Source organism: Leptodactylus fuscus, chromosome 1 (assembly GCF_031893055.1).
Source record: "Leptodactylus fuscus isolate aLepFus1 chromosome 1, aLepFus1.hap2, whole genome shotgun sequence".
Taxonomy (NCBI): Eukaryota; Metazoa; Chordata; class Amphibia; order Anura; family Leptodactylidae; genus Leptodactylus; species Leptodactylus fuscus.
Window position 1 is genome coordinate 195,798,074 of NC_134265.1, and position 13,896 is coordinate 195,811,969.

Genomic DNA, 13,896 nt, shown 5'->3' on the forward strand with positions numbered 1-13,896 from the left:
AATTTTTTTTTTCTTCTTGCTACAGCATTCACCATATAAGATCTTTCAGCATAATATCTGAGGGGTTAAAGGGATTCTATCATTAATAACAACCATTTTTAAACTAAAGGCATGTAGGGATAGCCTTTAGAAAGGCTATTCATCTCTTACCTTTATGTTGCAGGTCCACACCGCCATTTTTGAATTTTTCTTCTTCTTTTCTTCATTATGCTAATTATGCTCAGAGAGCACAAGTGTTTCCCCAAATGCTCAGAGCAAAGCTTCCAGTGCTGCCTCTGTCTTCGGTTCCTGACACATCTCCTCCTCTTCACGTTGGACAAAGCCACCTGCACATGTTTCATCGGCATATTCTGTGGTAGTCTTGTGTAAGAAGAGGCGCAAATAGGAGGAGAGAAGTCAGGAACAGAAGACAGAGACGGTGCTGGAATTGATGACGATGCTGTGCTCTGAGCACAGAGGGAACGCTCCCTGTGCTCTCGAAGTACAATTAGCCTAACGGAAAAAAAAAGTTGAAAAACGGTGATGCAGACCTTCAAAAGAAGAATCCCTTTAAGGGCATGCAATCAGAGACATTGCTGATCGCAGCCACTGCCGCCAAGTCTCTGCTGTGTAAAACAGCACAGAGATGGCAGCTATGGAACCCCCACAGATCCTAAGCAGGCGCAATGTTTAAAATGAGTGCTGGCATCTGTCACAAAGCAAGTCCAAGTTAGTCTCATGAGTATTAATAAACAGGAGACTATGACATGTGAGCAGGGCCCTCAGTCCCATTGTGTGAAGTGACTATTTCTTTGTAATGTATCTTTTTGTCTGTACTCAAACCCTACAAATTATACAGTGCTGCGGAATATATTGGCACTAGATAAATTATTATTTATTATCTGTAGAAGTTATTGTGACATCTGCTGCCCAAACGTAAAGACTCCAATTATACTACTGTATACCATACATAGTGACTACCCTGTTTAATGATCGGTAGCAGGAACACTTGGCCTACTGGTTTGTTTCCTTAGTCACTCCAAAGATTAAGAACAGGCCATTTTCTTTGTGAAAACTATACTACTAAAAACGTTTTAATGTGTCAGTACAGTTGAAAAAAAGCTATACCGGCGCATGTTCCCCAAAGGAATAACATAAGGGCATTTTTTGGACATGTGTAGACTGAATAGGGGTGGGGGGGACCTACTGATACATAAAATAAAAAGCAATACAAACCTAGTTTAAGCAACCAGCAGATACCTCTGGAAGAGTTTTTACTCCATGACCATTATTTGGCATTCTGAAATCAGACAACTGGGCTACTATATTTCTGAAATCATAGGTTTGTGGCCAGAATACGGATTTACGTATGCCGCGGGTTACAAATGAAAAAATATATATACAGTGTATTTTTAGCTTTATAAGAAACTTTTTTTTCATCCAAAGTGGGGGACAATCAGCTTGTCTTATAATGTGAAGGTGCTTAAAAAAAAAAAAAAAAAAAAAAAAAAACGAGCGGATTCTAAATTATTATACCCCAGAACATAATTAGCAGAGGCCTCGGAGAGGTGATTAAACATATTAAAACAGTGTAACTCACCTTTCCTGGACTCCGGCACAGATCTCTCGTCCTCTTCTGGTCACAGAGACACCTTGAATGCCATGAATTTTACGTCATGACACAAATGTCAGAGCCAGGCATCACTATGTAAAATTCAGGGCATTCATGTTGTCTGTGACCTAAAGGGGAAGGACATTAGCACTGAAGCCCAGGAAAAGAGAGTAACACTCTTTATTATGGTTATTCAACTTCCTGGAGCCTCTGCTAGTTAGAAGAGACTCTAGAGTATAATAAAAGTTCTGGGATAGCAAACCCCAAAAATCTGTAAAACAAAATACTGTATGGGGCTACTATAAAGCATTATATTGTGTGAAGGGGTCACTATGGGACATTATACTGTGTGTGGAGGGCCTACTATGAGATATGGTATGTAGAGGCTACTACAGGACATTATACTGTGTATAGGGGACATTACACTGTATGGAGGGGCCACTGTGGAAAATTATACTCTGTGTACATAATTCTTAACAAGCTTGACCGGGAATTGGTTAAAATTTTTGCTCCTCTAAACCTAGGTGCATTTAATCATCAGGCGTATCTTATGAAGCAAAAAAAAAAAAAAAAAAATCTATCTACTCTATTGTTGGAAATAGTCGTGGCTCACGCTAGGGTGTTTTTTTGTTTTTGTTTTACTATGAGAAAAAGGAAACTTATAGTTTCCCACAATAATTGGTAAAAAAAAAATAAAATAATAATATTAATGTTGTGAGAAGCATCTGTATGCTTACTACATTGTGAACAAGCATTTACGTCTGTAGCCAGTATTGGTTATAATAATGAACATTACACATCCAAACAATTGAGAGAGCTAGTCTTCCTGCAGACCTGTGTCTTAATAAAGTGCAGAGTTCAGTATCAGTTACACAATAAATAAAATCTTACTTTTCTGACAGTGATCTTGTGTCCAGCACCGTGCACCGAAAACTGAATTTATGACTGTAGATGGGCAGCTGGCCTTTCCCTTTAAAGCACCTGGGCACGAATCCCCACATTCTTCCTTGTTATCTTTGTTGAGGTGGATGTAGTTGTCCTCGACTGAGTCAAGAATTTTTGACCAGTCAATAGTGGAAAGGTAACAAAGTTCATTGTTCTTTTCAATCCTTACAGAGCCCCTGCTTATATGCATAAGGCTGTGTAGCCCAATCTCCTTCAGATGAACCATCTCAAAAATTACAAGGGCATAGTTGAAAAAGAGTCGAGTACCACGGATGACAGTGAGATTTGGAAAAAGATCTTTGAGGCTTTCTAGCCCGTAAACGCGAAAAAGAAGGAGGTAGTCCGTTATCATTGTAAGCTTGGGAAAACTCAACCCTTTAAAATTTTCGCGTTGGGTGTTGAACATGAGCAATATTTGTAGATGACCTTCGATCACAGTGCAGTCCTCTAGCTCATCAAATCGTGTCAAGTTATTTCGGATATCCATACTGGGACAAACTACAGAAAAGAAAACATAAATAAATTATACATACACACAGAGAAATAATGTAATAATAATAATAATAATAATAAACTTTGCAACAATACAACACAATTGTATATTATTAAGTGCCTTAACATGGAAGTTTAGGGATATACTATGACTACTACTAAAAAGGATATGAATGGCAAAGGGATTTTGAACAAAGACTTTTCAGGGCCGTATATAGTAGGACCTTCTAGTGCTAAACAAATTGATACTTGCACTGAATGCAGGACTGTTTTAGGTAGGCATGACATGATACACATGCTGTGCACCACAGATTGACCAAGCTAGATCACCTCACCAGACTCTGCATCACAAAAAATGCCAGAGATTCACTGATTTATTACAAGAGCATACTGCCCATCAGCACTTATACAGAAATGGAAGGACCATTAAGTAGGCACTATTGCATATAGAGTTTTCCCTTGGAGTCCAAAATAGATCATATACCCTTAGGTCCCCCCCAGCAGATACCCAGGATCTGCTGTTTGGAGAGGGTATAATTCATGTGAGTGCTGTGGCCTCCTCATTGAGCACCAAACACAGCACTGAACACTGTATATTGTTTGAGCTTGACATTACAGCTCCTTTTATGCTGCATACAGGTCACTGGCCACTGGCTTATGGAGTGGAAGTGACACTCACCACAGCACTGCTGAACTAGTCAATGCAACGCCTAGAAATCCCCTTTAATATGACTGTAAACAAACTGTGAAAAAGCCCTTATCATGAATAGCCTGTGCACAAAATAGTATTCACCAGGTTGTAAATTTCCACCTGCAGTTTGACATTTACAATCTGCTATTGCTTTTAGAAAAAATGTGATCATTCAATGTTAACTCTACTGGTGATTTCTTTGCCGACACAAACAGTTTGTTATAGACGAACACATGAGAAATATTACTGTACATGCTAAAATCAGCACACATTGTACATACTTTAGTAAATATGTATGAAAGGATGTTCAAAAACATAGTGTGGCCTGGTTAACCAAGATGATCCTATAGCACAAATCATTCACGACAACAAGAATCCTCATCGGTATTACTTAGACAACCAGCATTGAGGCCTTTTTAACTTTTCTCTACTAATGTATGCAATTAATGTTAAGCACGTGGAAACTGGAAGTGTTGGAGTTAACCCAAGTGGTTCAGAAACAAGAATCTTATTCCAAGAATAAAGGAACAAACAAACTGAAAATTCTTGGGTTTCCTTCCCACAAATAAGGGGGGGGGGGGGGGTCGGCTCTTAAGAGATTTGCCACGTACTATTATCATTGTCTCTTGTTTGCCACATTGTCCACAAACCTGTGGATGACACAAGCTCAGCCATACCAACCACCATTCAGTATATGCAGACTTTGTCTCAATATGATTTTGCCAACTTCCAATTGTCTTTATGAGAATGCCCCTAACTAGAAAGAGTAGTTAACTAAACCATTAAATGGGATCAGGTCTATACAGATGCTCAATGCTACGGTTTAGATAGGAGTTATACAGCATGTGATACTAACAGTACTCAGCTATATGCTTCAGTAAACACATGTGAATACAGTCAGAATGCAATCCACATGAGATGGGTGAAGTCTCATTTCTGTCATTGGAAACTTCTCAATCCACCACATTCTCCTTTCTACACAATCTAAGCAGGATCCAAATACACAGTGAAATCCCTATCAGATCTGCATCCCATGTACATCACCGAGGATGTCTGTGTGTAACAAATTGTCCAGGTGAAGTTTTATCACCACAGGGAAAAAAAAATAAAAAAAAATCTAAAAGCAAAAATAAATAGCATGCTGCTTATTTCAGATGTCAAATGTTAGCCCTATTCAAGGTATGAACACACGTTACAGCTAACCACACAACAGACTGCTGCACAATTTCAGCTGCATGTGTTTCACCAGTTCTCTTAGGGGGTTATTTATCATCTGCCCCTTTTCCAGGTGCACTTTTTTTTTTTCTTTTTTTTTTTAGACTAGTTTTACTGTGATGCTGACTAATTGTGTAGTCACACCTTCTAGTTAGGTGTTGTGCACATGCAAGTTAGTATCGATGTGCCTTTTTTGTGCCATGTGCACTATGCACCTTTTTGGTGCATAAGGACACAAGTGTTTAAAAAAATGGCTTAAACTTGCTTGAGGAAAGCCCTGAGGGTTCACTTACAGTACAGGCACCCAATGTGCCCATCTTCCTCTCCTTGGGGGACAGCAGACAGTCTTCTACCAGTTATGATGGCTGGCACTCCCCCATGCTCCTGCACTCCGCCGGGGCTGACACAGCCTGAGCTTTGCCAGCACAAACAGCCACAACCAGCTGCTTCTCTCCGATGCTGGCACTGCTCCTCTCTGACTGCGCCTCATGGCCGGTGGGCACATTGCCGTGCCACACGTGCCGGACTATTGGACCTCACAGCTGCAGCTTCTCAGCTTTCCCCAGCTACTCCACTCACTGTGACCTCAACATATTCCCTCCACCCAGGATCCCATCTACTGTTTCACCTCAGCTCAGCACTCCTACTATTTATGGCTCTTTTATTCTGCCCATGGAATGGGGTGCATTTGCACCAATTTTGTCCAAAAACCCCCCCCCCAAAAAAAAACCGAAGTAATAAATACAGTGTAAAAAGGATCAGCATAAACAGCATGAAAAAAAAGGCAGTAAGCAGCTTAATAAATGAAGATGAACACAGAAAGAGACCTCGAAAAGGTGCAATACATGACAAAAAGGCGTAAGTAGCCCCATAAATGTGTCCCTTAGACTTTATTTACACGTCCACATTTCAAGTATGCATGCTGTCCACATTTTTTTGGGACAGCATACTTATCAATTCACTTCCATTCCTAATTCAGATAACAACAACAAAAAAACACCACATTTTTTTGCACTAATGCTTTTGACACCAACGAGAATCTATGGGTCATTGAAAAACAATTGACAACATCTGTGTGTCATCCATCATTATAAATGTTACAAACAGATCCATGCAACAAGAAATGGGATCAATCATGTCAACATCATGTGCCACAGTACATTATAGCGTAATGAAGTGAAAACTACACATGCATGTCCCCTGTTAAGTCATGATAACATTAAAAATGATAAAATTCTAGCTAAAACAAGCAAATAACTAGGTTTTTGGTAAACATAATAGGATATGGGACAATTCCATCAACGGTTTTGCTTTTGTGACAATAGTATTTCCAACACACCTGCAGTTACACATCTGGAGTAAACCGCCAAGTGCTTTTAACTACAGAAGATACAAGAATGATCTTAACCTTTCCACTAAAATTAACTTTTTACAGAAGAGCAACTTAGTGTTATTGTGAATATAGTGTACGATAAACTGCAGTGGGAATGCGCTGTGCAAACCCGGCACGTATCCTGTCATCCTTTTATGACATAAGGCTTATGTATATCTATACATAAATATACATGAAATGATTATGTCTTTCCTTCTTGTCACGTGAGGTTATTTTGCTGCAAACCCATAGATCTAAGTCTCATACATATTACAGTTTTGGGGCCATACTGCAGATCTGTACTTCTACAAGTTTATATAGGGACACGTTTATAGGACTTAATAACCCAAGAAATGTGACATGCATCACAGCATGTAGTATTATGGAGATTTTCTATACTAGAAGTAAAATACAGTGCCACATGAAGAAACAATACAGAGACACGCACACTGCCTGCAACTCAAACTATCCTATACACAGAACTGGCTACAAACCAAGCTAATGGAGAACTAGTTTAAGAAAATAAGATTGTCCTTCTGATGTGCCTACACACTTTTCCCATTGCTATGCAAAGTCCTGTTACTTTTGGTGCCCGATAAGGCTATTTAGGCTCTGACGGATGGGTGGCAAAGAGTGCGATTCTGTGCTCTGATACCGTCCACCCATGTTTGGAGCTCTGAACCGTCTTGCCTTTGACTGTCCAGCTGACATTTTTGGTGCCTGAAATGTTAATTAGGCTCTGTAATAAGAGCACTTATTGTTTGGGAATGGTGGGAGCTACAGAATAAATTTCTACTGTGCTAGAATCTGTGGCGCAGCTCAGGAACGTGTCAGCAATATAATACAGCAGACCCCGTCTGTAACACCCGTGGTTGGAGCTAAGCAGCCATGACCAAGGCATCAAATGGTTTCTATGGCAGCCCAGGATCTCATCAGAATCCGTTAGGGCAAGATCATCATGATAGCCCTTACAGATCTGGAGCGATTCGCTGGTGAACCATGTTCGGCATTGAGATACCAATACAGATCTCAAATCCCGACAGCATTTTTAACAGCAAATCGCTCAAAATCTGTAAGAGCTATCAAGATGAAATTGGTAAGAGATTCTCATCTTTAAAATGAATCCAAGATCATCTTCATAGCTGTAACGGATCCTGAAATATGAGGCTTCTAAAGGGTCCTCACCTCTCCTGCCTGAAGCAGAATCTTAGGCTTAGTTTACACGGGGGGGGGGGGGGGGTTCTGGCCATATTCTGATGCGGGAAGCCACGTCAGAATATGGCCAAATTCTGCCTGCCGCTACTTCAGACAGTCGCGGCACTCCAGTCCGGCGTAGGCCCAAAGGAATGGGCCTAGTCTGGAGCATGCTGCCATGAGGCGGATACAGCAGCTAAATCAGCCGCTGACTCCGCCTGAAGAAAGGACAGCTCGCTTCGCATGTTGCCGCTAGCGGAAAAAAGAACACTAGCTGTCTCCATAGACCACCATTGTGAGGGGCGGATTATGACATGGATTCCGCGCCATAATTCGCCCCCTCTGTGCCCGTGTGAACGGGCCCTAAGAGCTGCGTGAAGGAGGAAAGAGGAGGATGGAGCAGAGTTGCAGACTGCAGAAACAATGAGAAATCATTGTCTGAACCTGTATGTGACCCAAGAGTGGGGTATTTTAAATAGAAGTCCATATGTAGCGTAATTGCTTATATATGTTTACTTTTTTAAGAATAAGGTTATGTTCACATCTGTGAAGGAGTCTGTTGGAGATTCCGCTGTAGTGTCCGCTGAAAATCATAAGAAATATTCTGCAATGCAAGACTCCGCAGATTAGCCCCAGAGAGAGAAAGTTGTGCCGGAAAGCCAAAGATCTGCCACAAGGAACCAGCCAGGGAGAAAATGGGAAACCTGAAACAGAAGTCCGCCTAAATTCCTCTTCATTTTCTGCAGTGTGAGTGGGTCCTAACAAAGTCTAACAGGCTGCAATGTTTGGTGACCACAGGCAAAAATGGGAGTTCCAGAAAGTACGCACACATTCTGGGAACGCCATAGAGCCAATCCTCAAACACATAAATGTTTATTTAAAAATTAAAAGTATATTCACGATGACTAGTATAAACATTGTTTAGAAGAGATTCTGATAGTGTTCAATTCCCTTTAAACCATACATCCTACCCAAATTTGCTGATACGTGTATGTTCAAGATGCAGGCTTTAGGTTTTATATTCAGTACAGAATGATCATTGACTAATGGATACTGAAGTGACAAGATAAAAGGTGGGGAGGGTGGACTGTACGTAAATAGGGGAAGGGAGCAAATATGTGAGTATATTGAGTGGAGTGTTGGGAGGATGGGAGTGGAAAGACATATGTTTGCTACACAGAATGATGAAGCAAAATTTAACCCCATTTCCTTCAGGAAGAGGTGAATTAAATTTTTTACTTTGAGGTTATTCCTACATCATTAATGATTTTACAATTTTTTTTCCCTTTCTTTTCAATGAAAAAAAAAAAATTCCAGGAGCATGAAGTATATTATAAGGCAGAGTTTATAGGTGGTGGGTTTGTTGCCAATTTTACTTGCAGATTTGTGCAAGGAACATTCGCAGATTACAATAAAAGGCAAGATTTTATTACAGGGAGTCTGCCTTCCCCAAAAAACACTTCTAAAAATCTCACACAAAATGACTGGCATTGCCATGTGATGGGTGCACCGAATAGTCCATTTGAATATGGGTTGTAATAGTCAATTGCCTCTAGTTGTCATTCACTTGCGATTAAGCGTTTTGGACCCTATTTCAATAGTGATACTGGCCTTGCTGTTTTAGTATAATAAAAAAAAAAAAAAAGAAAAAAGTGAAAAGTTATGTTATTACTGTACTTTAATTCCGTCACGCTCCATAACAAACATATTCGTCATGAGCAAGGGGCAGTTCATATGTTCATTACTGGTGACTGCGTGGGCACTGCCAGCATACCCACATGATCATTGGAAGGGGGCCAGCTGACACATAGCCAGATCCCTGACAACTGCTGGGGATGGTTAACTCAAAACCACTGCAGTGTAACCTTTTATATGATATGGTCAATAGTGACCATGGCATATAAAGAGGTAGACCGAGGGAAGGGGTTCTCTCTGATAACACGGTGGCCTTCACCCCCTGCAGTGCAAAGGCAGGGTTCTGTGGGGTTACCGTGTGGATGCCTGACTGGCATGTTTTATTGGGGGGGGGGGTTAAATGCATAATATGTACTCCAAAATACAACTTGTCTTTCTAGCAATAAGGCTACTTCAATGGAAAATAAACAAAACCCCACAGATATGGGAAAAAGTAAAAAAGTATACCTCATCCTAAAAGCCAAAACAGGCTGACATCTAGGAATTAATTGCCGCTACTAGTTTTGTTACTTTACGGTGAGAACAACAGTATTACATACCACGTTCTTTTCCTGTTTATATTCAGTTTTTTTTGGCTGCTGTTACTTGATACTGCAGACCTTAGAATATGACAGGATTTTATATTGGTAGGACTCGATAAACAGGCATGGCTCATGGAACTGAAGGAAGTCTTCTCAGATAAAACAAGTACACTCCATCTTTCCTTTCTGCCTTCAGGTAACTCACATATAATTATAAAGACTATATTACATGCTGGTTTCATATTCATAGCCTTGAGAGTTACATTAAAGGGATCCCATCATTAAAACTCAATTTTTTGTCCCCAACACATAGGAATAGCCTTAAGAAAGGTTATTCTTCTCCTACCTTTAGATGTCTTCTCCGTGCCGCCATTCAGTATAAATCTTGGTTTTCGTCGGTATGCAAATGAGTTCTCTCACAGCACTGGGGGCGGTCCCCAGCGCTCAAACAACACTGGGGGCGTCCTCAATGCTGCCAGAGAACTCTCCAGCTCGGCCTCCATCTCCTTCAGGAAGGGGCTCTCTTTGCGTCTTCTTCCGGTGGTGGCTTCAAACTTGTAGGCCTCAGGCCAAGTCGACTGCGTATGCCTGCCGGCCACAAAAAGATGTCCGCTTACACAGTATTGTAAGCGGCCATTTTCTTGCGGCTGGCGGGTATGCGTAGTTGGCTGCCCGAGGCCTTAGAAGTTTGAAGCCACCGCTGGAAGAAGACGCGAAGAGAGCCCCTTCCTGAAGAAGATGGAAGCGGAGCTGGAGAGTTCTCTCACAGCATTGGGGACGCCCCCAGTGCCGTTTGAGAACTCATTTGCATACTGACGAAAACCAGGATTTATGCCGAATGGTGGCGCGGAGAAGACATCTAAAGGTAGGAGAAGAATAGCCTTTCTTAAGGCTATTCCTATGTGTTAGGGACAAAAAATTTAGTTTTAATGATGGGATCCCTTTAAAGTTAAGATTAGTGTGACACAAAAGAAGTAAAAAAAACAGGCGTGAAAAACATCCATTTGCACCCATCCATCTTGCACCCAAGAGGCACGTGTTTTCATGGATCTCCATACATTTCAGTGCACAGAAGTTTCCATGAAAACAGCTGAAAAAAGGACATGACCTATATTTTGACAGTCCATAGCAACAGTCATTTGATTACCTCCAGTTTACTAACATTATATATAATGCTGCAGCATCTGAGGGGGAGAAAAAAAAAAAAAAAAAAAAAAAAAAAAATGGATGTCACATGTGAATGCAGCCCACGTTGCAGAAAGTGTCCCACACAAACTGCAGCAAAAGTGCTGCAGAAAATTGCGTTCAAGAACAAAATGAGATAAATAAAATTTGAGACCAATCTCTCGCACTTCTGACTGTAAAGAGCTACAGTACCGGTACCAAAAGCTCTTTACCCGGGGCACAGATTGGGAAAGCCGACAGTGTGCTGAATTCAGATTGTAGCTAGGAGGCTATGAGTGCACAGAATTAAACAGTGAATCAACTAAGGCCCAGTTCACATCTGGGCATGGGTTTCCGTTCAGGGAATCTGCGTAGGGACCCCCCAAACGAAAACCTGCAGTAATACCAGTGGTGGTGATTTATTGGAAACAAAAGTTATGATATGCTTTCACTGCACTTTAATTGCTGCTACTTTGTTTTTTCATTTATGGTGAGAAGTTCAGGACTAGATTCCATTTTCATTTCTTGTTTATATGCAGTTTTCTTAGGTCCAGTAGTTGCAAGTACGTTGACACTACACAAATTATAGCCCAAACAACAACATATCCTGTAACTGGTTAAGAAGCAATTTTAGCGATGGCAAATTCTGCTTTAGCTCATCTATGTACCTTTATTTCATGGAAAAATGAGCCCGCTGCAGATTAAATATACAATGTCCTTTTTGTTACAGTAAGCACATTTCGCCATTTACACTGTAGCAGAGGCAAAATCTGCAGAAAGTCTACATGTGGCTTTTGTTGCAGATTCACAGGAAAAGATTCCAGTACAACAAAAAAATAAAAACTGATATGTCATTACCGACGCATAGAGAGTGCAGAACCATAGATTGCCACATTAAATTACTTCCGCATGAACATATCCAACCATAGTTATAGTTGGATATGTTCATGCGGAGGTGATTTAATGTGGCATCCAATGGTTGTCGCATTCTTTATGCGTCAGTAATGACATGTCAATTTTATTTAATTTTTTTTTTTTTTGCAATGCCAAAGGCAAATCAGTCCTTTGAAAACCATATTGGGTGACCTAAAGCTTATTGTGGCCAATCAAATCAGTGTGAAAATCCTCAAAAAAGTGTAAACTGTATACAAGATCTTAAGGGTTATCTTCACACTTATTGGGTTTCGCTCAGCTTTCTGTTTATATTTCACCAATGAAATTTTGTTGAAAGCCGCCAACAATCTGCATATCATGCACATGAATGAGGTTTCTATGTTCACAATTGAATAGAAAATTTTCACCTTGGCTACACAGCTGAAGAAAGGGGAGAAAAAAAAACAAAAAACACACTTGAGAGCAAAAAAAACAAACAAAAAACTGAGCAGTGCTTACAATCTGTCAAAAAGGTAAAGAATGCTCAAATTTTTTGCAAATCATGGACAGCAAATGGCATCCTGTGGGTGTGGAATAAGTGTCAAATCTATGGGGGTCTGATTGCTGGGAGTCCTGAGACCTGGAAAACAGAGAGTCCTCCTGGATGCTCCTTAGGATTACAGCACCAGTGACCTTGTATAGCAAGCACTCCATTCATTTGTAGGGGGCGTAGCCCATCGCAGTCCCATAGATGTGAATGGAGCACTGGCCAAGTAAGCTTAAAGGTAAGACCCCTAGTGATCTGACACTTATCAAATACCCCGTGGATAGTGAAAAATCGCCTATGATTTCATTTTCACCAATTCTCAACTGATAAATGTGAAGACATCTTTAAAGGATTTTCGAGGTTTTGAAAAACATGACTAGTTGCTTCCAAAAGCAGAACCACATCCGTTCATATGTTCTGGTATTGTCATCTTAAATTCACATGCATTTATGGGTCGGATATCAAAAGTCCTAAACATTTAACTGTACTATCCCAAGAGTGTTCCAGATTAGTTCAGAAAATACATTGTGCATTCATATATTAAAAATCTGTCTGGCTCCTGAGTGTGACATATTTTTTGCAATAATAACACTTCAGTGCCAGTTAGGAAAGCTTCAGTTCAGGCTACCCTGTCTGCTGGCAAGTAAGAAGTTTGAGGGAAAAGAAGTATTCCAAAAATACAGCTTTTGCAAAACCATACGGTGTGAACACAGAGAAGCTCTGTACCTTCGTATATAACCTATGCAACGCTGACTATATGCAGTGTGTGTGGAACTTTCCAGGGCAGATGCACAAGCCCTAGAGGCTTCAATAGTGAAATATAATTCTGGTTTACAGGGCTATAAAGAATGAGAATAATAGTTTTGAAAAAGGAATTGTCTGGGCTTAATACTTTTTTTGGGCGATCAAGATAAGCTATAACTACCTGACCAATAGAGGTCAGACACCCAGCCCCTGGATCAGCTGCATAGAGTTGCTTCAGGCACCTATTCTATACACAATACAGGGCCAGAAGCAAAAAGCTCTATCTGCTGGGTATCGGTAAGGTACTTTCAATGGGAGCACGCTGAACTGAAGGCACCCAACTGCTGGACAATGGACGGAGCTCTCTGCTTCCAGTCCTGTATTATTTACAGATGATCAGAAAGAAGACTGGAATGAACAGGACCTGTTCCCTATTTTGCGGCACAGACTGTTGAGCTGAAATAGGTAGCTGCATTACAGATATTACACAGTGCACAGAGCTGAGCGCAAGCTACTAGAGCAGCTACTATTACTACTAAATTATTCATAAGGGAAATAAATCAGGCTGTTTTTTTGTCTCCCTGTAAAAATTCCTTGCTTGCCTTTTTAGACAGGGAATTAAGTTTTAAGGCTTTTACATAAAAAGTATGGCACCATCTGATGCTCAGTCTGTCAAAAGACGTGCATGTCCATCTAAGGGCTAATTCACACAGTGTAGTTTTGCACTGCGTATTTACAGAAAATTACAATAGAATATAATGGGATGAGGTATTGAAAAGGACATCTACATGCAGAAAAACAAACAGGTATTGATTTTGCAAGTCACAGCATGCACCTTGTGTTAGGTTTAGT

General features: G+C 40.6%; 1 protein-coding gene across 2 annotated transcripts in view; it reads right to left on the reverse strand.

The window, feature by feature from the left end:
- Positions 1-13,896, reverse strand: part of INSR (insulin receptor) — a 79,704-nt gene that overhangs the window by 44,834 nt on the left and 20,974 nt on the right. For both annotated transcript variants that reach the window (XM_075281054.1, XM_075281063.1), the window contains exon 2: positions 2,483-3,034. In XM_075281054.1, the coding sequence (XP_075137155.1) occupies positions 2,483-3,034 (552 nt within the window). The remainder of the gene's footprint in view (positions 1-2,482; positions 3,035-13,896) is intronic.